This window comes from Quercus robur, chromosome 2, assembly GCF_932294415.1.
Source record: "Quercus robur chromosome 2, dhQueRobu3.1, whole genome shotgun sequence".
NCBI lineage: Eukaryota > Viridiplantae > Streptophyta > Magnoliopsida > Fagales > Fagaceae > Quercus > Quercus robur.
The window spans coordinates 30,426,011-30,452,390 of NC_065535.1; the positions used below are offsets into that span (position 1 = coordinate 30,426,011).

Sequence of the window (26,380 nt, forward strand, 5' to 3'; positions counted from 1 at the left end):
AAGATCAATTTTTTTTAACAACTAGTAAAAAAGATATTAATAAAACCTAAGTTCAAAAACTATATTAGCAATTTTGAGCTGACCTTAAATTTTCTACATATCACTCACCCATACTAGTGTATAAGCCGATTTAAAAATAAATAAATAAAACTAGTGTACAAGCCCCAACAAAAATTTGAGGATGATGCATAAGCCCACGTTTTTGTCATTAACAAAATTCATTTACATTATAATTAGTGGCCAACCCCGAACAATTTCAAGTTTAATTATTAATAGTTTTAATAAATAAATAAAAAATTTAGAGAATTTGAAGAAAATAATTGATCTAATTTAATTAAAATTTGTTTAAAGAAGATCAAACTTAATTTAATTTAATTTGTTTTATGTTGGGTTGCTTTATTACGGTAAATTCTAAATAGTTTAAACTAACTTAATTTAACATTACTTGTAACCTTAAACCAAAATAAAAAATATATTAGAATATTAACTTGAAATTATAATCTTTCAAAAGTTTATATAACAACATTAGAAAAAATAAACAAAATCAAAGACTTTATATATAACATGTACAAGACAAGATTGGTTTGCTCTTGGGACAGTAGAACAAACTCATGAGATAATTAGAGGTACTCTTAAGAGCAAAGAAAATAGAGTTAAGCATAGGCAGGAAACTTGGCTTTTATTTGCCATTATCAAGTGGCAACTTGAAAAGGTTCAGGAGGGTTGGCTTCCAACTCATTCCCCAAGCGCTCTTTGTTCTCTTTGGTGTTAGGCTGGCAGAGCTTGCAACCATTCTCATTTTCTCAATCAATGCCTCAGTATTCACTTGTTCTGACAAGATTTCCTCCAATTGTTTTGTGTCAATCGCCAACTTCACTCTCCAAACTCCATCTCCAACCGTTGGCAGGACTTCAAGAGCTGAACCATTTGCTAAGTTATCAACAAAATCTGATGCAGCATATGATGACATCTTAGCTGGCTCAACCACACTCATCCACTCAGCCTCCAATTGCTCAATGATCCCAATGTTTTTCACTTGCTCAGTGACCCCATTTTTGCAAAGCTTATGCTCCTTGCTTAGTGGAAGTAGATAATACAATCTGCCACTAATTAAGCACTCAAGGTCTTGCAATGGTGATGAAGTTTGACCCTGCCGGAAAATGCCATATCCCGGGTGATCATCGAGGATGTCCCGAGCTTTAATCGGCCCTTTGAAATCTAATACAGCTCCGGAATCCGTCAAAACCCGGATGGAGTTATGACAAACTCCAGTGACCCCTTTGAGAGAACAGTTCCCCATTGCAAAATTTTCTACACCTTTCACAAACTCAAGCACATATTTAAGTTGTAGAACCTATAAGCAAACACTAGTGGAGAGACAATGACGGTGTGTGTCAGAAGAGACATTTTAAGGCCTGTGATTTTTTCAAAAACTTGAAACGGTGCCATGTGAATTGGACCGTTGGGACAATTATTTAAGCAAAAATTGAAATGATCCAAGGTAAAGGAATAGAATAAGAGTTAGATAGGTAAAGTAAAAACAGTAGGAAACGACAATTGAGAAGCAGACAAAGCTCAAATTTCTTTGCTAGGGGATGTGTAATTTTTTATGTTTGATTCCATTTTGATCCAATAGGTATCTAACAGATTTCAATTTTATTTGAAACCATAGGTTCAATGTATCAACATCAAGAAGAAAACTTGGCCAATCATTGACTTTACATCAGTTAATATAATGACAAAGATGTCATCATCAGGTAAAAAATTGAACGGAAATCATGGTGCACAGCTCCACAGTTAAAATAATTAAAAAGTTACTATCATTTGCACTCACAGTGATTTCTCTTCCGTGAATTGCCATTGCACTCACGGGGCTTGAAGCAATATTCTCAATGAATATAATATAGATATGACTGTGAACAAGTGGGAGTGAGCTGAACATGGGATGGTATCCTTTTCTGAATATTTATATATATATATATATATCAATTTAAATTTGTGTTTTATTTTATAATTTTTATACAATCTAAACTTTTTTTTGGGTATTAATTTCATTTTATGCACAATTTTTTATTCATTTTTGAATTTTGGTATTAGGTTGTTTTTTTTTTTAAATTTTTTTTACAATATAAAAATTCTACTCTAGTCTAATCAAATGAAAATATTCTTTCAAGAATTCTAGAAATTTACACCAATAGTCTTTCCCCACCCCCCCCAAAAAAAAAAAAAAAAAGTTTTCAAATGATGATTAGTCCATGGCTTAAATTACTTAAGCCCATGCCCACAAAAGCAAGCCAGCATACCCCTCTCCCCCAAAACTAGCCCTTTGTTTGATGTTCATTTTGCCGCCTTCAAAAATGCCAACTTGACATTATGCATGCACCATGTTGCTATACTTCTCAAATCAATAAGTTCTACGTGAATCCAAAGGAATATTACAACTCAGATGGAGTTCGTAAGATTAGTTTTGGTAAACTATTTTAATAAAGGAAGGATCATAATTTCGATCTATATGTGATTTATTTAGGATAAAATGTGGAATTAATTTTTTATTTTGTTAATTTCGGTGTCATAAATGGATTTTTTTTTTAGAATTTTTTTTTCTTATTTCTAGAGAGTAGGGAGTTTGTTTTTAATCAAAATAGAGTTATTGTATGTAGTGCGGGCTGAATGGTAGAAGTAATAGAAGTGGTCGCCTAAAGCCCTAAGTAAAAAAAAGGCCCATAATAATGACTAATAGGGTTATTTATAATCAATAAATAAAATAATTTTTTTTTTTACCAAATGAAAAACAAACAAAAAAAAGAGAAAAATGCTACGTTCATAATATTTTTCACCACATTTAAACAATAAATGCTAAGTAGCAGGTTGTTACAGCCAGTTATTGATGACAAAAAAAAAAAAAAAAAATTATAGTGGTGTTTTCAAATAAAAAACAAGAAGCAACTTAAAACCTAAGATTTGTTGTGAAAAATATTGTGAATTTTGCACTTCTAGGGAAAAAAAAGGATAATAATAAGAGTTGAGTTAACAAATTTTTACTAATTCTCATTTAGGTCTACCACTAACACTACCCTATTACTTACTACTATCAATTTGCTACATTAACAAGTGCCAAAAGTTTTGTCTAATTTTTTGTATCTATAAAATTTCTAAAAAAAAAAGAGAAAATTTTTTATGTAATTCATGTTAATTAGTAGTAATTTTGCATTTAAAACAAGATAATCAATTTTCGCCTTAAACCCCCAAATACATTCAGCTGCCCTTGATTGTATAATAGCAATATATACTAACCTTTCTAAGGACAGTTTTTGCTTGAAACCTTTATTAATTTTAGCAAAAATGTGCATCTAAATTAGAATGAGATGTAGCCATTTCACGCATATTGATCAATGCAACAACAATAATAACAAAACTTTAGTACCAAAATTTTGGGAGGTGCTATGAGTCCTTAAGATTAATTAGTTAGGGTTTGCTATATGTATTCTTTTCCTCCATTCTATTATATCTAAAGTCACATTATTTATTACTTCCTTAATTGACATATCTATTTTTTATTACTTCTACCAAAGTTATTTTTGGTTTCCTATACCTTTTTTGGTCCCTCGACTTTGATCATTTCACTCTTCTTCCATTGGATGCGCTTCTCCACTTCATCCACCTTGCTCATATCCTATAATTCATCTCTTGACCATTAAGTATTATTGCCCTTTCATTTTTGTTTCTACTTTTACTAAACTTACATTCTCTATATTCTATTTTAGTCATACTTAATTGAAAGTTTTTAGATTCTACAACATCTTGCCAAATTTCTAATTTGGCATTAATCCCACTTCTAATTCCATCCACCAAAACAATATCATCTATAAAAGACATACATTAAGGGACTTACTCTTAGATCAATGTAATGAGCTCATCCGTTATTAGTGCAAAGATATATAGACTTAATGTTGATCCTTGTTATGTATGCAATAAATTCACCCATAGAAGTTTTTTTTTTTACTTTTTATTTGTAAAGCAACCCGCGGAAACTTTCCTTTACATAAAGGTTAGGTGCGGGCCTTAGAATTCATTATGCAAAATTTAAGCGAAAAGGGAGGACTTCAGAAACTTCATAGAAGATTACAGAGAAAAGAAACTCAAATATAGAAAGATCTTTCAATTATATAAAAATAAATAAATAAGGAAAAGTTCCCCGATTACAATATTATATTCTGAACATTGACACTGTAAAATTTCACATAGCAAGAGTACTAGATAAAATCTACTTTGAAAAGAATATACCCCATCTAGAAGAGATTCATAAACTCATTATTTATTCCTAATAATATTATTTGGGGTAGTCGCTTATTGACGATTAACATGTCTCAAATATTCTGAATAATACAAAACATATATAAATATTTTATAGACTCTTAAAAGAGATGGTGGTTCTTCTTTCCATGAGCCTTCTTTTCTTTCTTTGCTTCTTTCTTCTTATGATGCTCATGGAACGCGTACCCACCGGCTCCTACTGCAACTGCTGCTGCAATCTCCTCCTTTATCTTGTGCTTGTGGGCATGCTCTGGATCTTTCTTTGCCTTCTGCTTTTCATGCTGAAACAATAATTGAAACAAATTAGAGTTATAGTGCGAATTTGAAAAGCGCTAAAACAAGTGTACACAAAGAAATTTTAAGGTCAACTGGATTAAACATAGATTTTATTTCCATCAAGAAATCCCGAATATGCATGCATGCACAACACATGACTAAATAACTAATGAAGTGCTATGTATATACTGGCTTTGCTGCTTTTAATTTGTAAAAGGTTTGTTTGTTTGTCTTCGCAGCGAGTTTTGTTTGTTTTCTCCAGTGTTTGTGTATGATGTGTAGGATCATATATGCTATTGTATAGTGCTTTGTTTTCAATGAAATCTCTCATTGATCCCCAAAAAAACGTTCTTTTCTATAGCGTTTTGGATTAATTAAAGATATTGGTTCATGCTACTCGAGATCAAAAACAGTATCTGTAACAATAATAGAAAAACTTCAATACAATGAAAATAGCAATTTTTAAAACGTAAACAGGCAGTTATATAAAAAAACTTATGGAATTAAAAGGAAAAATGGCTACTAGACGAGGAAGATTACCAAGGCATAAGCTCCAGCAGCAGTAGCACCAAGCTGACCTAGGTGCTCGCGATGCTTGTGGTGCTTCTCTTCCTTCTTATAATCAACAGGTTTTTCTTCATCTTTATTGAGGTGGTGATGGCGGTCATGGTGGTGGTGGTAAGCCATCGTGGTGGTAAAGTATTATATGTGACTTGAGAAAGCACAAGAACTACAATGCCAGAAATCAATGAGAAAGGTTATTAATTTCTCTGTGTGATGTGGATTAAGGGTTTGGGTTAGGGTGATTATATATAGTGGTGATCATGGTCAAATGACTAAGCCCTCCCCCAGGACATGAACGTGTAACGTGTAACGTGTGTATATATCTATAAGCGTGTAACGTGTGTGTATATATATAAAACTTAATCTCTAAGTCTTGACCTATGATGACAAAAATTCAGGCCAATATATTATAGATTATAAATATAACTTGCTCCTTAAGTCTTGACCTTTGATCACAAAATTCACGGCCTGGGGAGGGCATAGTCATTTGACCACTATATATAATCACCCTAACCCAAACCCTTAATCCACATCACAGAGCAATTGATAACCTTTCTCATTGATTTCTGGCATTGTAGTTCTTGTTTACATTTTTTGTCCCGACAACTTTAAAGATCTTACAAGCAAATCATACGTTTGAGATACTTAAAAAAAAAAAATTTCATTTTTATTTATATAAAAAATTCAATTTGGCTAAGACTATTTATTTTTCTAATGATGATTAGTCCATGGCTTAAATTAATTAAGCCCATGGCCCACAAAAGCAAGCCAGCATACCCCTCCCCCCCCAAAACTAACACTTTGTTTGATGTTCATTTTGCCGCCTTCAAAAATGCCAACTTGACATTATGCATGCACAATGTTGCTATACTTCTCAAATCAATAAGTTCTACGTGAATCCAAAAGAATATTACAACTCAGATGGAGTTCGTAAGATTAGTTTTGGTAAAGTATTTTAATAAAGGAAGGATCATAATTTCGATCTATATGTGATTTATTTAGGAAAAAATGTGGAATAAATTTTTTATATTGTTAATTTCGGTGTCATAAATGGATTTTTTTTTAGAATTTTTTTTCTTCTTGTTTCTAGAGAGTAGGGAGTTCACTTTTAATCAAAATAGAGTTATTGTACGTAGTGCGGGCTGAATGGTAGAAGTAATAGAAGTTGTTGCCTAAGGCCCTAAGTAAAAAAAGCCTCAAATTTTGACCAATAGGCTTATTTATAATTAATAAATAAAATAATATTTTTTTTACCAAATGAAAAACAAACAAAAAAGAGAGAAAAATACCACATCCACAATACTTTTCACCACATTTAAACAATAAATGCTAAGTTAACAAGTTGTTACAGCCTGTTATTGATGATAAAAAAAATAATTATAGTGGTGTTTTCAAATTGAAAATAAGAAGCAACTTAAAACCTAAAATTTGTTGTAAAAAATATTGTGAATTTTGCACTTCTAAGAGAAAAAAAGAATAATAATAAGAGTTGAGTTAGCAAACTTTTACTAGTTCCCATCTAGGTTTACCACTAACACCACTCTTTTACTTACTACCATTAATCTACCACATTAACAAGTGCCAAAAGTTTTGTCTAATTTTTCATGTCTATAAAATTTCTTAAAAAAAAAAAAGAAAAAAAATTCTATGTAGTTCATGTTAATTAGTAGTAATTTTGCATCTAAAATAAGATAATCAATTTTTGTCTTAGGCCCAGTGGCGGCTCCAAGATTGTTTTTTAGGGAGGCCAATAGTGGTAGAGCTAGGAATTGATCATGGAGGCGATTAAAAAATAAAATGATTATTATTTATTTATTTATTTATTTTATTGTATATACAATTTAGTATACAATACAACTATATCGTGTAATAGTCTAAAAAATTTATTAATAATTTGAAGATCAGTAAGATAACAACGATTGACTGCATAATAACTTATTATATTTATAAGTAATTTTAATTAAATAAAATATATGATAGAGAAGAATAATAACAAACCTAGGAGTGGGACAAGGAGTAAATGTGAACTAAGAAAAAAAATAAACTGATATAAATTTTTGCTTTTGAAGTGTACGCTTTTTTAACCATACACATGATCACTCTCTTAGAATTGGAGCAAATAGAGATAAAAGCTAGGAAAACTACTTGATCAAACAAAGATAAAAGTTAAGAAAACATAGATTGGAGAAAGCGAGATAGAGAGAATGAAGAAAGAAATCACAGATATAAATATAAATCAGTTGGTTGGAACGGTAGTGTAATTTTTTCCTATTGAAGAAGAAAAGTGCAGGGAAAAATAACTTCATTTTGTTGTCAACAAAAAAGTAAGTTAGAGTCCCAGATAGAAGGTTTATTTATTTTTAACGAATGAGCAAAAATTTGAAATCTTTTTCCTTTATTATAAAATTAAATATTTTTAGAGTAGTGCTATTGACACAATACTTAGACAAAAATTTCATCACTAAATATAGGTGGCAAGTTGTTAAAGGTAGGTAAAAAAAAAAGGTGATATATTAGTAAAAAAAAAAGGTAAAAAAGTGATGTCAGTTGTGAGTCAAAATAAAAACTAGTTACAATTGTCACTTACTCTCTATTGTGAAATTATAGTGAAAATAGTATTAAAATGATCATATTCAAGTTTATTTTAGCTACATTTAAACAAAATTTATAATCAGAGTGTCTAGAAATTTATTTTATCGGAGTAAAAAAAAATTTTGTAAAAAGATTTATATATGAAAAAAAAAATTACAGGTCAAGGGGTTCATTTGAACCCCCTGGCCAGTACATAACGCCGCCTTTGCTTAGGCCCCCAAATGCATTCAGTTGCTCCTGATTGTATGATAGCAGTATATACTAACCTTTCTAAGGTCAGCTTTTGCTTGAAACCTGTATTAATTTTAGCAAAAATGTGCATCTAAATTAGAATGAGATGTTGCCATTTCACGCATATTGATCAATGCAACAAAAATAATAACAAAACTTTAGTCCCAAAATTTTGAGATGTGCTATGAGTCCTTAAGATTAATTAGTTAGGGTTTGCCATATGTATTCTTTTCCTCCATTCTATTATATTTAAAGTCATATTATTTATTACTTCCTTAATTGACATGTTTTTTTTTTATTACTTCTACCAAAGTGATTTTTGGTTTCCTATACCTTTTTTGTTCCCTCGACTTTGATCATTTCACTCTTTTTCCACTGAATGCGCTTTTCCACTTCATTCACCTTACTCATATCCTATAATTCATCTCTTGATCATTAAGTATTATTGCCCTTTCATTTTTGTTTCAACTTTTACTAAACTTACATTCTCTGTATTCTATTTTAGTCATACTTAATTGAAAGTTTTTAGATTCTACAACATCTTGCCAAATTTCTAATTTGGCATTAATCCCACTTCTAATTTCGTCCATGAAAACTATATCATCTATAAAAGGAATATATTAAGGGACTTAATATTAGATCAATGTAATGAGCTCATCCGTTAATAGTGCAAAGATATATAGACTTAATGTTGATACTTGTTATGTATGCAATAAATTCACCCACAGAAGATTTTTATTTTTATTTTTATTTTTATTTTTTTTTATTTTTGGTGTGAAAGCAACCCGCAGGAACTTTCCTTTACTTAAAGGTTAGGTGCGGGCCTTAGAATTCATTATGCAAAATTTAAGCGAAAAGGGAGGACTTCAGAAACTTCATAGAAGATTACAGAGAAAAGAAACTCAAATATAGAAAGATCTTTCAATTATATAAAAATAAATAAATAAGAAAAAGTTCTCAGATTACAATATTATATTCTGAACATTGACACTGTAAAATTTCACATAGCAAGAGTACTAGATAAAATCTACTTTGAAAAGAATATACCCCATCTAGAAGAGATTCATAAACTCATTATTCATTCCTAATAATATTATTTGGGGTGGTCGCTTATTGACGATTAACATGTACGTCTCAAATATTCTGAATAAAACAAAACATATATAAATATTTTATAGACTCTTAAAAGAGATGGTGGTGCTTCTTTCCATGAGCCTTCTTTTCTTTCTTTGCTTCTTTCTTCTTATGATGCTCATGGAACGCGTACCCACCGGCTCCTACTGCAACTGCTGCTGCAATCTCCTCCTTTATCTTGTGCTTGTGGGCATGTTCTGGATCTTTCTTTGCCTTCTGCTTTTCATGCTGAAACAATAATTGAAACAAATTAGAGTTATAGTACGAATTTGAAAAGGGCTAAAACAACTATACACAAATAAATTTTAAGGTCAATTGGATTCAACATAGATTTTATTTCCATCAAGAAATCCCGGATATGCATGCATGCGCACAGAAACTCCTGATAGAGCCAACACAACACATGACTAAATAACTAATGAAGTGCTATGTATATACTAGCTTTGCTCCTTCTAATTTGTAAAAGGTTTGTTTGTTTGTCTTCGCAGCAAGTTTTGTTTGTTTTCTCCAGTGTATATGTATTATGTGTAGGATCATATATGCTATTGTATAGTGCTTTGTTTTCAATGAAATCTCTCATTGATCCCCCAAAAAACATTCTTTTCTATAGCGTTTTCGATTAATTAAAGATATTGGTTCACGCTATTCGAGATAAAAAATAGTATCTGTAACAATAATAGAAAAACTTCAATACAATGAAAATAGCAAATTTTTAAACGTAAACAGGCAATTATATAAAAAATCTGAAGGAATTAAAAGGAAAAATGGCTACTAGACGAGGAAGATTACCAAGGCATAAGCTCCAGCAGCAACAGCACCAAGCTGACCTAGGTGCTCGCGATGCTTGTGGTGCTTCTCTTCCTTCTTATAATCAACAGGTTTTTCCTCATCTTTATTGTGGTGGTGATGGCGGTCATGGTGGTGGTGGTAAGCCATCGTGGTGGTAAAGCATTATATGTGACTTGAGAAAGCACAAGAACTACAATGCCAGAAATCAATGAGAAAGGTTATTAATTGCTCTGTGATGTGGATTAAGGGTTTGGGTTAGGGTGATTATATATAGTGGTGATCATGGTCAAATGACTAAGCCCTCCCCCAGGCCATGAATTTTGTCATCAAAGGTCAAGACTTATTAAGGAGTAAGTTATATCTATAATCTATAAGCGTGTGTAATGTGTGTGTATATATATAAAATTTAATCTCTAAGTCATGACCTATGATGACAAAAATACTGGCCAATATATTATAGATTATAGATATAACTTACTCCTTAAGTCTTGACCTTTGATGACAAAATTCATGGCCTGGGGAGAAACCCTTAATCCACATCACAGAGCAATTAATGACCTTTCTCATTGATTTCTGGCATTGTAGTTCTTGTTTACATTTTTTGTCCCGACAACTTTAAAGATCTTACAAGCAAATCATACGTTTGAGTTAGTTAAAAAAAAAAAACCATTATTTATTTATTTATTTATATAAAAATTTCAATTTGGCTAAGAATATTTAGTTAAAGAATTACCAAAGTTATAGTTGTAAGGTAGTTTAGCAAGACACATGACTTTGCACTTAGAATAAAATAGCATAATCTAGGCTTTTGTAAAAGGTATTCAATTGAAATTCAATTTGTATATTTACCTTCTATTTGTTTTGAAATAAAATATTTTTAAATGTAAACTATTTTATATGTAAAAATTTTTATGTATAAAAATTGTTAGTAAAATATTTTCTGGTGTTAAGTATGACAAATAAAAATTTTCAAGTAAATCATCAAAGTGATGGCTCAACACCAAAGCCATTGGTACCAAAGGTTCAGTGACTAGAACACCAGAACTGGCAATCAAAGCAATAGCTTCAACGACTAGAAAACTGACAATCACTGTCGGAGCAGTATCTCAGGTGACTAGACTGTTAACATCGATTGACAAAATGAAATCTTCAATTATCGGACCTCCAACACTAGTTGCGGGGTTGTGTTTTTGGTCACTGGTCGTTGGTGAGGTGTCTCCGACCATCGAACTGCCAGCATCGATCGTTAGTAAGGCGTCTCCTGCCACTAGATTGCTGACACCAATCACCGGAGATGAGTCATTAGCCACTACACTGCCATCATTGGTGAGCTTGAGTTTGTCTCTTAGTTTCCTAACCAAGCAACTTAACATCTTTCCCATTTCCCTCATTAATTGTACAAGACAAGATTGGTTTGCTCTTGGGACAGTAGAACAAACTCATGAGATAATTAGAGGTACTCTAAGACCAAGGAAAATAAAGTTAAGCATAGGCATGAAACTTGGCTTTTGTTTGCCATTATCAAGTGGCAACTTGAAAAGGTTCAGGAGGGTTGGCTTCCAACTCATTCCCCAAGCACTCTCTGTTCTCTTTGGTGTTATGCTAGCAGAGCTTGCAACCATTCTCATTTTCTCAATCAATGCCTCAGTATTCACTTGTTTTGACAAGATTTCCTCCAATTGTTTTGTGTCAATCACCAACTTCACTCTCCAAACTCCATCTCCAACAGTTTGCAGGACTTCAAGAGCTGAACCATTTGCTAAGTTATCAACAGAATCTAATGCAGCATATGATGACATCTTAGTTGGCTCAACCACACTCATCCACTCAGCCTCCAAATTCCAATTGCTCAATCCCTATGTTTTTCACTTGCTTAGTGTCATTTTTGCAAAGCTTATGCTCGTTGCTTAGTGGAAGTAGATAATACAATCTGCCACTAATTAAGCACTCAAGGTCTTGCAATGGTGATGAAGCTTGACCCTACCGAAAAATGCCATACCTTGGATGATCATCGAGGATGTCCCGAGCTTTAATCAGGCCTTTGAAATCTAGTACAGCCTCGGAATCCGTTAGAACCCGAATAGAGTTGTGACAAACCCTAGTGACCCCTTTGAGAGAACAATTCCCCATTGCAAAATTTTCTACACCTTTCACAAAATCAAGCACATATTTAAGTTGCAAAATTATATTTATGTTTTTTCACATACTAAAACATGTTATTTGAAAAATTGAACCAAACACATTTTTTACTTTATGAATATTGTAAACACGTTGTACGGGAATTAGGCCCCCAAAATAGGGATTGGGCCCTTGAACCCGTCCTCCCCAAGCCCAAGGCCTACAGCACGTCATACACCCATCCTCACACTTGGACCTTAAACCTCGGCCCAGATGCCTTTGAGCCCAATTTGGATTCGGGAACCTGAAATGAGACCATATCGAACACCCCAAGCAAGCCCCCCCCCCCCCCCCCCCTTCATTCGTGACCTAGACGGGAGAGTTATTGCCTGAAGGCGCCTTATGCCCAGCTACCCGACCGTGCATTTGACAACGTCACTACCGAACAAACGGCGGAAGTGGGAATCAGTTCCAATGCCACTCCCACATTCCTAACGAAACGTCCACCTTGAGACGATGGAATTGGACCACCATTCGCGTTAAGAAGGAGAAGTAATCATAACTCCTCCACTCATCCTTGCCTATAAATAGGAAGAGAGAATGAGGAAAGGGGGTTGGCAATTCAGGGAAGAGCACTAGGAAAAGAGAGTAAACACTCAGAGAAAGCAAAAGAGTGATTCTATGAGGAAGAGTGAAAGGTGTGAGGAAATAGAAGTATATTTGGGTCTGCCGAGCATTGGACTACCCACAGTAGGAAACCCAAAAGCCCACAAAACAAATAGATTGTGAGCCCAAATAGAAGTCTAGCCCAATAGTCTTATATTTTGGGTACACACACGTGTTTTCACAACAGTTTTTAAATCACAGTTTTTAGTCCCAAAATTTTGGAATGTGCTATGAATCCTTAAGATTAATTAGTTAGGGTTTATCACATGTATTTTTTTTTCCTCCATTCTATTATATCTAAAGTTATACTTATTTATTACTTTTCTCAATTAATGTGTCTTTTCTTATTACTTCTACCAAAGTGATTTTTTGGTTTACTCTACCTTTTTTGTTCCCTTAACTTTGATCATTTCACTCTTCCTCTAGTGGATGCACTTCTCCACTTCATCCACCTTGCTCATATCCTATAATTCACACACTTTTCAATTTCTTCACCTTTATGAAATATTAATCTAAGAAATAGAAAACTATCATTCTTTAGTATCTCTTGACCATTAAGTATTACTGCCCTTTCATTTTTGTTTTTAATTTTACTAAACCTACATTCTATGTATTCTATTTTAGTCATACTTAATCGAAAGTTTTTTAGATTCTATAGCATCTTGCCAAATTTCTAATTTGGCATTAATTTCATCCACCAAAACTATATCATCTTCAAAAGGCATACATTAAAGGACTTACTCTTAGATTGATGTAATGAGCTCATCTGTTATCAGTGCAAAAAGATATGGACTTAGTGTTGATCCTTGTTATGTATGTAATAGATTCACCCATAGGAGTTTTTTTTTTTTTTTTGAAAGCAACCCACGTGAACCTTGTTATGTCCTTTACTTAATGGTTAGGTGCTGGTGTTAGAATTCATCATGCAAAATTTATGCGAAAAGGGAGGACTACAAAAACTTCATAGAAGATTATAGAGAAAAGAAACTCAAATATAGAAAGATCTTTCATTTATAAAATAAATAAATAAATAAATAAATAAATAAATAAATAAATAAATAAATAAGGAAAAGTTCTCAGATTACGATATTATCTTATGAACATTGACACTGTAATATTTCACATAGCAAGAGTACTAGATAAAACCTACTTTGAAGAGAATATACCCCATCTATATTATATTCTGTTTCTCTATTTGTTTGTTGGTTTGTTCTTCACATGTTGGATTAGGGTTCCTTTATTGTTTTTATTTGTTTTGTCATGAATACACATTCATATGACCATGCATTGATGCATAGGTACTGTGGTGGAGTGAGGTAAGTTATGCATTCACATGTACTTGCATCTAGTTGTGGATATGATGGATATGACGTTAGATATGCAATCTAGGTTTGCTATGAATATGTGAACATGTTGTTTTGATCTTGCCATGCCTATTTTTCTACCTTGATTTGATATTTACATGTTTCTGCCTTGGATGTAATATAATGCTATGTGTGATAGATGTATGCTAAGATATAATATGAGATGCGTGATAGATGTATGTTAGGGTTTGGGATAAAATGCCATGTTTGTTTGCTAGATGTATGTTAGTGTGTGTGTGAGTCTAGAATGGCAGTATTGAATATGCCTTAAACAAGATTAAGATGTAAGACACAATAAGTGGAAGTTGACTGGGTCAGGAGGTCTTGGGTGCCTAATATCTTCCCAAATTGTACCTAAACTTCGAACCCATACTCTGGTAGTAAGATCAGTCATTCCATGAAGGACGCTATTTATATGGTTTCTAGACTTAATCTAGGTCCACTTGGCCGAGGCATACTCCTCTCCCGTTGAGCCCACACTGCCCATTAGGCCTGAGGATATGGAAGCAAGGAATCTAGATGAGCCATAATTGTGTGCCCAACCCTATTGAGGACGTTGGTGAGTATGAGTCGAGCGCATGAATTTATTTTCCAATCACTCCCCATTGCGGGATTCAACTTGAGACATCTACCTCTCAAACCCTTAGGAGAGAGCGTAATTACATATCCATATGTCAACTTCCTATATAATATTTTAATAAATATTCTTGTTTAGCAGTTTTCTCGTATACACACATCCATACCAACTTTCTATACATCTATATGTCAACTTCCTAAATAATATTCAACTATCCAAGTAATTTATAATTATTTTGTTTTCGACTTTTCTCATATTCTTAGTCTTTCTGGTAATTTGGCTTTTGTGAGAAAAACATATTCCTAGTCTTGTTGGTAATTTAGCTTTTACAGCTTTAAAATTCGAGAAGAATGAAAGGAAGAGAAAGTATTATATTTTAAAAAATATAATAAAAAAAGAAACAAGGAAGTTTGAAATTTTTTATTAATCTTTTATCATATATTAGTGGCGGAGGTAGGAGGCCCGGGCCGCCCTTGGATTTTTCTAAAATGCCCCTCACCCTCTATTTTAATGTTAAAAATTTAAAATTTTGAATAAATTTTAAGTAATGGTCCCCTTTTATTTTTATTTTTTAAAAAGTGTAAATGTTCTTTAATTTATTGTTGTCTCATTTATTATCTTTTTAATATTCACTTTTTTGTCATAGATAAGTTGTTAATTTTAGGAGCATTTAAAGCATAATTTTATAAAAATATATAAGTAAATCTCTTTAGCAAAAAATTTTTATTTTTATTTTTATTTTTTCAAAAATAAAGTCATTCACATTTATATTGAAAGAGTTAAAGCTAGCGAATACAATCATATATTTGGCTTGAGCCCCCCTTGAGAAAATTTTATGGCTTTGCCATTGCATATATCGTTAATACTTCTATGTTCACTTTTCTTAATTTACTAATAATTAGCAAGAACGTTTCTATGAAATAATTAGCAAGAACTTTTCTTTTATTCTTCTCTTATATATAGTCAAATAATTTGTTTGAAATATTTTTAGTTGGATTGAATATATAAAATTTTATGGAAGAAACAACATAGGATAGGACAGCACCCTACCAAAGCTGATTGGATCACACAATATTTATTTATTTAAAATAGTCATATTATTTATAGATCTAAAACTTTTAAATTAAACTAATCTATAAAGAATGAGGGTAAATAATTAAACAAATATATATCTTTACTTATATATGTTTCGTTAATATATTGTATATATGAACAAAATAAAACCTTTATTTTCTCGTTAAAATATAGATTTATAACCTACTAAATCCTTTATTTTACAACAGAACTTTAGTATTATGCACAAAAAATGGTAATGGCTATCAATCTTTACGAGACACTATCCTGGGCCAAAATGGACATTTGTCCTTTTCGCCCAAAAGATGTAACAAAATACCCCCTATTCTGAAACTATATAGTAAAATGCCTCTGTTTTGAAACTCAAATTTTAGAAAATCGAGTTTTAATGAAAAACTTGATTTGATGAAAATCGAATAATGTGAGAAAAACTAGAGTTTCCATGTATTTTTATTTTTATTTTTATTTTTTTTTTTAAGTTTGATTTCACATAACTCGATTTTCTAAAAATCGAGTTTTTCATTGAAACTCGATTTTTAGAAAATCGAGTTTAAAACATAAGCATTTAACTGGAAAGTTTTGGCAAAAGGGACAAATGTCCATTTTGGCTCACTATCCTGTATTAGTTTCTCCTAGCTTTTATTGTGCTCAAGATTAGAAAGGAATTATTACAAATTTATTGTCATTTTTTTCCGGCAGGAAGTGTATTGTCATTTTTATTATTATTTAATATTACCTTACAATTTTCTTTTTGTAAAAATTATTCGTGTTCTATAGTTGTTTTCTTTCAGTATTGCCCTTCCTCAACTAAATTTCTAGCTCTATCCTTGCTCATGATTTCTTCATATAGATATAAAAAATGCCAAATTGACATTATGCATGCATCATGTTGCCATACTTTTCAAATCAAATAAGTTCTACATAAATCCAAAAGAATGTTACAACTCAGAGATGGAGTTCGTAAGATTAGTTTTAGTAAACTATTTTAAGAAATGAAAGATCATAATTTCGATCTATATGTGATTTATTTAGGATAAAATGTGGAATAAATTTTTGATATCGTTAATTTCGGTGTCATAATTGGATTTTTTAATATTTTAGAATTTTATTTTCTTATTTCTAGTGATCAGTAGGGAGTTCGTTTTTAATCAAAAGAGTCATTGTATGTCAGAAATATTTACTAACCTTTCTAAGGACAGTTTTTGCTTGAAACCTTTATTAATTTTAGCCAAAATGAACATCTAAATTAGAATGAGATGTTGTCGTTTCAAGCATTTTGATCAATGCAGCAACAATAATAACAAAACTTGAGTCCCAAAATTTTGGAATGTGCTATGAATCCTTAAGATTAATTAGTTAGGGTTTATCACATGTATTTTTTTTTCCTCCATTCTATTATATCTAAAGTTATACTTATTTATTACTTTTCTCAATTAATGTGTCTTTTCTTATTACTTCTACCAAAGTGATTTTTTGGTTTACTCTACCTTTTTTGTTCCCTTAACTTTGATCATTTCACTCTTCCTCTAGTGGATGCACTTCTCCACTTCATCCACCTTGCTCATATCTTATGATTCACACACTTTTCAATTTCTTCACCTTTATGAAATATTGATCTAAGAAATAAAAAACTATCATTCTTTAGTATCACTTGACCGTTAAGTATTACTGTCTTTCATTTTTGTTTCTACTTTTACTAAACTTACGTTCTATATATTCTATTTTAGTCATATTGAATCGAAAGTTTTTAGATTCTACATTCTCTTGCCAAATTTCTAATAAATTTGGCATTAATTCCACTTCTAATTCCATTCACCACAACTATATCATCTACAAAAGGCATATATTAAGGGACTTACTCTTAGATTAATGTATTGAGCTCATCCGTTATTAGTGCAAAGATATATAGACTTAATGTTGATCCTTGTTATGTATGCAATAAATTCACCCATAAAAGTTTTTTTTTTTGAAAGCAACCCGCAGGAACTTTCCTTTACTTAAAGGTTAGGTGCGGGCCTTAGAATTCATTATGCAAAATTTAAGCGAAAAGGTAGGGCTTCAGAAACTTCATAGAAGATCATAGAGAAAAGAAACTCAAATATAGAAAGATCTTTCAATTATAAAAAAATAAATAAGGAAAAGTTCTCAGATTACAATATTATATTCTGAACATTGACACTGTAAAATTTCACATAGCAAGAGTACTAGATAAAATCTACTTTGAAAAGAATATACCCCATCTAGAAGAGATTCATAAACTCATTATTCATTCCTAACAATATTATTTGGGGTAGTCGCTTATTAACATGTCTCAAATATTCTGAACAAAACAAAACGTATATAAATATTTTATAGACTCTTAAAAGAGATGGTGGTGCTTCTTTCCATGAGCCTTCTTTTCTTTCTTTGCTTCTTTCTTCTTATGATGCTCATGGAACGCATACCCACCGGCTCCTACTGCAACTGCAGCTGCAATCTCCTCCTTTATCTTGTGCTTGTGGGCATGCTCTGGATCTTTCTTTGCCTTATGCTTTTCATGCTGAAACAATAATTGAAACAAATTAGAGTTCTAGTATGAATTTGAAAAGGGCTAAAACAACTATACACAAATAAATTTTAAGGTCAATTGGATTCAACATAGATAGATTTTATTTCCATCAAGAACTCCCGAATATGCATGCATGCGCACAGAAACTCCTGATAGAGCTAACACAACACATGACTAAATAACTAATGAAGTGCTAAGTATATACTAGCTTTGCTGCTTTTAATTTGTAAAAGGTTTGTTTGTTTGTCTTCGCAGCAAGTTTTGTTTGTTTTCTCCAGTGTATATGTATTATGTGTAGGATCATATATGCTATTGTATAGTGCTTTGTTTTCAATGAAATCTCTCATTGATCCCCAAAAAAACATTATTTTCTATAGCGTTTTCGATTAATTAAAGATATTGGTTCATGCTACTCGAGATCAAAAACATTATCTGTAACAATAATAGAAAAACTTCAATACAATGAAAATAGCAATTTTTAAAACGTAAACAGGCAATTATATAAAAAAACTGAAGGAATTAAAAAGAAAAATGGCTACTAGAGTCTAGACAAGGAAGATTACCAAGGCATAAGCTCCAGCAGTAACAGCACCAAGCTGACCTAGGTGCTCGCGATGCTTGTGGTGCTTCTCTTCCTTCTTATGATCAACAGGTTTTTCTTCATCTTTATTGAGGTGGTGATGGCGGTCATGGTGGTGGTGGTAAGCCATTGTGGTGGTAAAGTATTATATGTGACTTGAGAAAGCACAAGAACTACAATGCCAGAAATCAATGAGAAAGGTTATTAATTGCTCTGTGTGATGTGGATTAAGGGTTTGGGTTAGGGTGATTATATATAGTGGTGATCATGGTCAAATGACTAAGCCCTCCCCCAGGACATGAACGTGTAACGTGTAACGTGTAACGTGTGTGTATGTATCTATAAGCGTGTAACGTGTGTGTATATATATAAAACTTAATCTCTAAGTCTTGACCTATGATGACAAAAATTCAGGCCAATATATTATAGATTATAAATATAACTTACTCCTTAAGTCTTGACCTTTGATCACAAAATTCACGGCCTGGGGAGGGCTTAGTCATTTGACCACTATATATAATCACCCTAACCCAAACCCTTAATCCACATCACAGAGCAATTGATAACCTTTCTCATTGATTTCTGGCATTGTAGTTCTTGTTTACATTTTTTTGTCCCGACAACTTTAAAGATCTTACAAGCAAATCATACGTTTGAGATACTTAAAAAAAAAATTTCATTTTTATTTATATAAAAATTTCAATTTGGCTAAGACTATTTAATTAAAGAATTACCAAACTTATAGTTGTAAGGTAGTTTAGCTTAAGCCACATGACTTTGCACTTAGAATTAAATAGCATAATCTAGGCTTTTGTAACAGGTATTCAATTGAAATTCAATTTGTATATTTACCTTATGTTTGTTTTGAAGTAAAATATGTTTATATGTAAAATTTTTTTATGTATAAAACATTGTTAGTAAAATATTTTCAGGTGTTAAGTATGACAAGTAAAAATTTTCAAGTAAATCATCAAAGCGATGGCTCAACACCAAAGTCGTTGGTACCAAAGGTTCGGTGACTAGACCACTAGAACTGGCAGTCAGAGTAATAGCTTTGATGATCGGACTACTAACAATCACTGTTGGAGCAGTATCTTAGGTGACTGGACTGCCAACATCGATTGACAAAATGACATCTTCAATTATTGGACCTTCGACACTAGTTGCGGGGTCGCGATTTTGGTCACTGGTCGCCGATGAGGTGTCTCCTGCCACCAGATTGTTGACACCGATCGCTGGAGTTGAGTCATTAGCCACTGCACTACCATCACCGTTGAACTTGAGTATGTTTCTTAGTTTCCTAACCAAGCAACTTAACATCTTTCCCACTTCCCTCATTAATTGTACAAGACAAGATTGGTTTGCTCTTGGGATAGTAGAACAAACTCATGAGAGAATTAGAGGTACTCTAAGAGAAAAGAAAATAAAGTTAAGCATAGGCATGAAACTTGGCTTTTATTTGCCATTATCAAGTGGAAATTAAACTTGAAAACGTTCAGGAGGGTTGGCTTCCAACTCATTCCCAAGCACTCTCTGTTCTCTTTGGTGTTAGGCTAGCAGAGCTTGCAACCATTCTCATTTTCTCAATCAATGCCTCAGTATTCACTTGTTCTGACAAGATTTCCTCCAATTGTTTTGTGTCAATCACCAACTTCACTCTCCAAACTCCATCTCCAACCGCTGGCAGGACTTCAGGAGCTGGCTCAACCACACTCAGCCTATGATGACATCTTAGCTGGCTCAACCACACTCATCCACTCAGCCTCCAATTGCTCAATATTAAGAATGCAAAGAAGTGTTGCATATCTCAAGCCACACAGCTAGCTAGTGGTGCAGCTGGGACTGATGAAGGAAGCACTAGCTCAGCCACAAGAGCAGCAGTCAATGCAGCATTTGCTGATAAGGTGTGCACTGATCAGACTACCAAGCTAGCATCAAAGGACAAGATCAACTCAGCAATCTTGGAAATGGTTGAGTCCATGCCACATCATGAGTTCTTCATCCAGGATCATTGAAGAAGTTAGTTCCACAAATCTAGGAGTTAGTTACTTAGGCTTGCCACGTGTACAGCCACCAGAAAGTTCAAATAACTGATTTTGGCACCAATAGTTGAGTTAGTTATTTTTCTGTGTATATAAACAGAGTAATGTGTAGATGTTTATTCATTCAATTCATTTCATTGTAATTCATTTTCAATCAATGAAATTCTCCCAATTCTATTTAGTTTCTCTGTTTCTTTACATGGTATCAGAGCTCTAGCATGTGCTAGCTTCGCTTCTTGTTACAAACTTTTCTTGCTTGCCAAACAGAGATTACTTCAAGAGTTTCCTTGAATTCTGATTTGCAAGATCTTAATTCATCTCTGTTGATATTGAATCTTGTCTCTCGCTTCCATTTCCAATTTCATTAGAAGTTTCATTCAAGCTTCGTGAAAATCATCAATGGCTTCTGCTGAAGGAAGTGATTCTGATCCTACGCACAATCAATCCACACACCAAGCTCCTCAGTCTAACACAGAAATCAATTCTCCCAATCGTTTCTTTCTTAGTGCAAGTGAGAATCCTGGAAATATCTTAGTCACTCAACCACTCTTGGGGATGAGGAACTATCAATCTTGGTCTAGGGCTATGGTTCTAGCATTGACTGCCAAGAAAAAGATAGGATTCGTGAATGGCAAGATTGTAAAGCCTGAAGATGATTCTCCTCTGTATGAAGATTGGGAAAGTTGTAACACAATGGTGCTTTCTTGGTTGATCAACTCTATGCATGATGATGTTTCAAGTGGCATCATGTACTGTGAGACTGCAAGGGAGATGTGGCTGGAGTTACAGCGTGTGTTTTCACAAGGAAATGGACCAAAGGTTTATAATCTTCAGCAAGAGATTTCACAGATAACTCAGGGGCAATTATCAGTGACTGAGTACTATTCTAAATTCAAGAAGCTTTGGGATCAATTGATTCATTATGAACCTTTACCAGCCTGTTCTTGTGGAGCAATGAAAACTCTGAGCATTGCACATGAGAAATCCTATGTGATGAGGTTCTTGATGGGACTCAGTGAGAGTTTCGAGACAGTAAGGAGTCACATTCTCATGCTTGAACCATTTCCTTCAATGAGCAAGGTATATGCTCTGGTTCTCCAAGAAGAATCTCACAAAGGCATTGGCCATGGCTCTACCTTCACACCTAAGCCTGATTCAGTGGCAATGTATGCCAATACCAGGGGATATTCAGGAAATAAAGGTGGCTTCAAGAAGGAAAGACCTTTGTGTACCCATTGTAACATGCTTGGACATACTATGGACAAGTGTTACAAGCTCCACGGGTATCCACCAGGTTACAAGCACAAAGGGAAGCCTAATTCCAATGCTAACCAAGTTTCATATCCTCAAGGTCAAGCTGTTGAGGTTTCTTCTAATGCATCTGTTTAGTGTCCTATTTCTAAGGCACAGTGTGAACAATTACTTGCTCTATTCAATTCTGGGACTGATCAAGGTGCTAATCACCATGTTGCAAGTGTTAGTACAAGTGCTGCTGTCTCTAGCATGCTTTCTGGAGCTACTGGTTCACCTGCTGCAACTGGTATGCCTTCCACATCTATGACATCTTCAGACTATGCTCAATCTACCTTTGTTGACACCATGTCAGGTATCAATCCTTTGCTTCATTTTTCTCCTTCCTTGAAGCATTCAATTTTTTCTGCTAAAGTAGTTGATAGGGAAGTCTTTTGTGCCACTGATTGGGTCATAGACACAGGGGCTATAGATCATATGGTCCATTCTATTGCATATTTCACCACTATCACTGCTACCCTAAACACCTTTGTCAATTTACCTAATGGTGAAGTTGCTTCTGTTACTCATGTTGGCATTGTGAAGATATCAGAACACCTTATACTTCACAATGTTCTTTGTGTCCCATCTTTTAGTTTCAATCTCATCTCTGTCAGTCAATTAGTTAAGTCCACTGCTTGTTGCCTTATTTTCCTTGGACATTCTTGCTTTATCCAGGACCTTGCTCATTGGAGCACACTTGGTCTGGGTAGAGAAAGCAATGGACTTTACTTGCTGGACAAGAGCTACACTTCTTCACCATCTGTTGCTGCTTCTGTCCATAGTCCTCAGGTTCACATCTGGCACTCCAGATTGGGCCACCTGTCAAATGCCAAATTGGCTTCAATAAAATCAAGTGATGTACCTAGTTTCATTTCTGCTGAGACCCTTGATTGTAACATTTGCCCCCTTGCAAAACAAAAACGTTTACCTTTTAATAAAAGCTCTCATTTGTCTAAATCTTGTTTTGAGTTGATTCATTGTGATTTGTGGGGACCCTTCTCGGTTTCTACCATTGATCATTGCAAGTACTTTTTAACCATTGTTGATGACTATTCTAGAACCACTTGGGTTTATCTGTTAAAACATAAGTCTCAAACACAATCTGTTTTAGAACAATTTTGCACTATGGTGGAGACCCAATTTTGTAAGAAAATTAAAACTTTAAGGTCTGACAATGGGACTGAATTCATCATGAAAGATTTTTTTGCAAAAAAGGGCATCTTGCATCATTTGAGTTGTGTTGAAACCCCTCAACAAAATGCTATTGTTGAGAGGAAGCACCAACACATCTTAAATGTGGCAAGAGCTCTCATGTTTCAATCCCATTTACCTTTGCATTTGTGGGGTCATGCTATACTAGCTGCTGTATACTTAATCAACAGAATCCCTTCATCTGTTTTGTCAAATCAGATTCCTTATGAAGTTTTATTTGGTCATCCACCTAGCTATGCACATCTTAAAGTGTTTGGTTGCTTATGTTTTGCTTCCACTCTTTCAACTCATAGGTCTAAATTTGCCCCTAGAGCTGTTAGGTGTGTCTTCTTGGGATATCCTTTTGGGGTTAAAGGGTATAAGGTTCTTGATTTGTCTACTAACAAGGTGTTTCTTTCTAGAGATGTGGTTTTCCATGAAAATTCTTTCCCTTTTGCTTCTATTTCATCTCATCATGCAGATCCTTTCCTATCATCTGCTGTGGAAGCTTCTTGTTCAGCTGGTGTTGCTGATTTTGTTACTCCTGTCAGCATTTCTGAACCATCTTCCATGGATTTTACTGATCCACCTTCTTCTTCTCATCAGCATATTCCAATTGTCTTGTCTTCTAATCCTATCTCTTCTTCTAGTCCTATACAGATGTGTCATTCTGATGCAGTCCTTTCTTCATCACCACCAGTTGCTTCAGTGCCTCCAGTGCCTCTAAGGAAGTCTACTAGGGATATCAGACCTCCTGCTTATTTGCAGGACTATGCTTGTACTGCCATTGCACCTGGTGCTCCTTATGCTCTTGATCAATGTCTTACATATTCTCATTTGGAGCCATGCTACCATTCTTATCTGCTGGCAGTTACTTCTAGTCCTAAAGAGCCTACAAACTTTTCCCAAGCTGTTCAAGATCCACTTTGGAGGGCTGCCATGGACAAAGAAATCCAGGCCCTTGAACAGAATCATACTTGGAATGTGACTACATTGCCTCCTGGGAAGCTCCCCATTGGCTGCAAATGGGTTTATAAAGTCAAGCTTAACCCGGATGGTAGTGTTGAAAGGTTTAAAGCTAGGCTGGTTGCAAAGGGGTATACTCAAAGGGAAGGTCTTGATTTTCTTGAAACCTTCTCTCCTGTTGCTAAAACAGTTTCAATAAGGGTCTTGATTGCTCTTGCTGCTGCCAAGCAATGGCCTTTGCACCAATTGGACATCAACAATGCTTTTTTGCATGGAGATTTGGATGAAGAGGTTTATATGACATTGCCACCTGGTTTTCACAGTAAGGGGGAGTGTGTTTCAGATTCTTCCACTGCTCCTAGGGTGTGCAAATTAGTTAAATCTCTTTATGGGTTGAGACAAGCTTCAAGGCAATGGTACACTAAGCTATCAACAACAATAAAGGAGCTTGGTTTTGTTCAATCTCAGGCTGATCATTCCCTATTTGTGCACATCAAAGGGTCCTTGTTCACTGCTCTATTGGTCTATGTTGATGATATGGTGATCACTGGCAATGATCATGCCTGTGTTGTCTCTCTCAAGTCCATTCTTGATCAAAAGTTTGGTATTAAGGACTTGGGATCACTCAAGTATTTCTTGGGTTTAGAGATTGCAAGGAACAAGAGTGGGATCAGCTTAACACAGAGGAAGTATGCCTTGGAAGTGCTTGAAGAAACTGGTATGACAGGGTGTAAACCAGTCCAAACCCCAATGGAACAGCAACTGAAGTTGTCTAAAGGCAGTGGAGACTTACTTACTAATCCAGGACAGTATAGAAGGCTTATTGGGAAGCTTATGTACTTGACCTTGAGCAGACCAGATATCACATATGCAGTTCATAGACTTAGCCAGTTCTTAGCACAGCCTAGAGCACCACACATGAAAGCAGCTTCTAGAATACTTCAATACATAAAAGGAACACCTGGTCAAGGTGTTTTCTTTCCCACTAAATCTGATCTACACCTAAAAGCATACTGTGATGCTGATTGGGCAGGGTGTCCTGACACAAGAAAGTCTCTAACAGGCTATTGTGTGTTCCTTGGTGATGCCTTAGTGTCTTGGAGATCTAAGAAGCAAAGCATAGTGTCTAGGTCTAGTGCAGAAGCTGAATATAGAGCTATGGCTAACACCACCTGTGAATTGACTTGGATTTTGCATCTGCTACAAGATTTACATGTCAAGCATGATCAACCTGTGCTGATGTACTGTGACAACCAGGCAGCAATCCATATAGCAGCTAATCCAGTGTTCCATGAGAGGTCAAAACACATAGAAGCTGACTGCCATATTGTAAGGAATAAGATCCTTGAGGGTGCACTCAAAACCTTTCATGTTTCGACTAAGAATCAGTTCGCAGATGTGTTTACCAAGGCCTTGGGAGTGGAGAGTTTTTTAAGGCTAATTAGAAGACTAAGTGTCATAAATATTTTTGCTTCTCATGTGGAATATCCTCATACTGGTATGGAAGATCAAAAGGCAAGAGCTGTACTCTTGAGGGGGAGTATTAAGAATGTAAAGAAGTGTTGCATATCTCAAGCCACACAGCTAGCTAGTGGTGCAGCTGGGACTGATGAAGGAAGCACTAGCTCAGCCACAAGAGCAGCAGTCAATGCAGCATTTGCTGATGAGGTGTGCACTGATCAGACTACCAAGCTAGCATCAAAGGACAAGATCAACTCAGCAATCTTGGAAATGGTTGAGTCCATGCCACATCATGAGTTCTTCATCCAGGATCATTGAAGAAGTTAGTTCCACAAATCTAGGAGTTAGTTACTTAGGCTTGCCACGTGTACAGCCACCAGAAAGTTCAAATAACTGATTTTGGCGCCAATAGTTGAGTTAGTTATTTTTCTGTGTATATAAACAGAGTAATGTGTAGATGTTTATTCATTCAATTCATTTCATTGTAATTCATTTTCAATCAATGAAATACTCCCAATTCTATTTAGTTTCTCTGTTTCTTTACACTCAATGATCCCAATGTTTTGCACTTGTTCAGTGACCCCATTTTTGCAAAGCTTA

The 26,380-nt window shown here is 34.1% G+C and overlaps 2 protein-coding genes across 12 annotated transcripts in view; both read right to left on the reverse strand.

The window, feature by feature from the left end:
* Window positions 1-679: 679 nt before the first annotated feature.
* On the reverse strand, window positions 680-1,300 carry LOC126697379 (uncharacterized). Its single transcript, XM_050394365.1, has one exon. It carries the CDS (start codon window positions 1,298-1,300, stop codon window positions 680-682), a length of 621 nt encoding a protein of 206 aa, XP_050250322.1.
* Window positions 1,301-4,144: 2,844 nt separating this feature from the next.
* Window positions 4,145-26,380, reverse strand: part of LOC126713284 (abscisic stress-ripening protein 3-like) — a 28,186-nt gene continuing 5,950 nt past the window's right edge. The window contains exons 1-4 of one of the 11 annotated variants that reach the window (XM_050412994.1): window positions 18,849-19,125; window positions 9,901-9,938; window positions 9,211-9,339; window positions 4,145-4,580 (exon numbers count right to left, since the gene is read on the reverse strand). In XM_050412994.1, coding sequence (XP_050268951.1) covers window positions 4,416-4,580; window positions 9,211-9,339; window positions 9,901-9,938; window positions 18,849-18,957 — 441 coding nt within the window. In that variant the 5' untranslated portion in view covers window positions 18,958-19,125 and the 3' untranslated portion in view covers window positions 4,145-4,415. Of the gene's footprint in view, window positions 4,596-5,130; window positions 5,396-8,884; window positions 9,340-9,900; window positions 10,231-17,798; window positions 18,239-18,810; window positions 19,128-26,380 lie in introns of those variants that run through there. The other 10 variants (XM_050413004.1, XM_050413000.1, XM_050412995.1 and 7 more) reach the window with 10 other exon arrangements.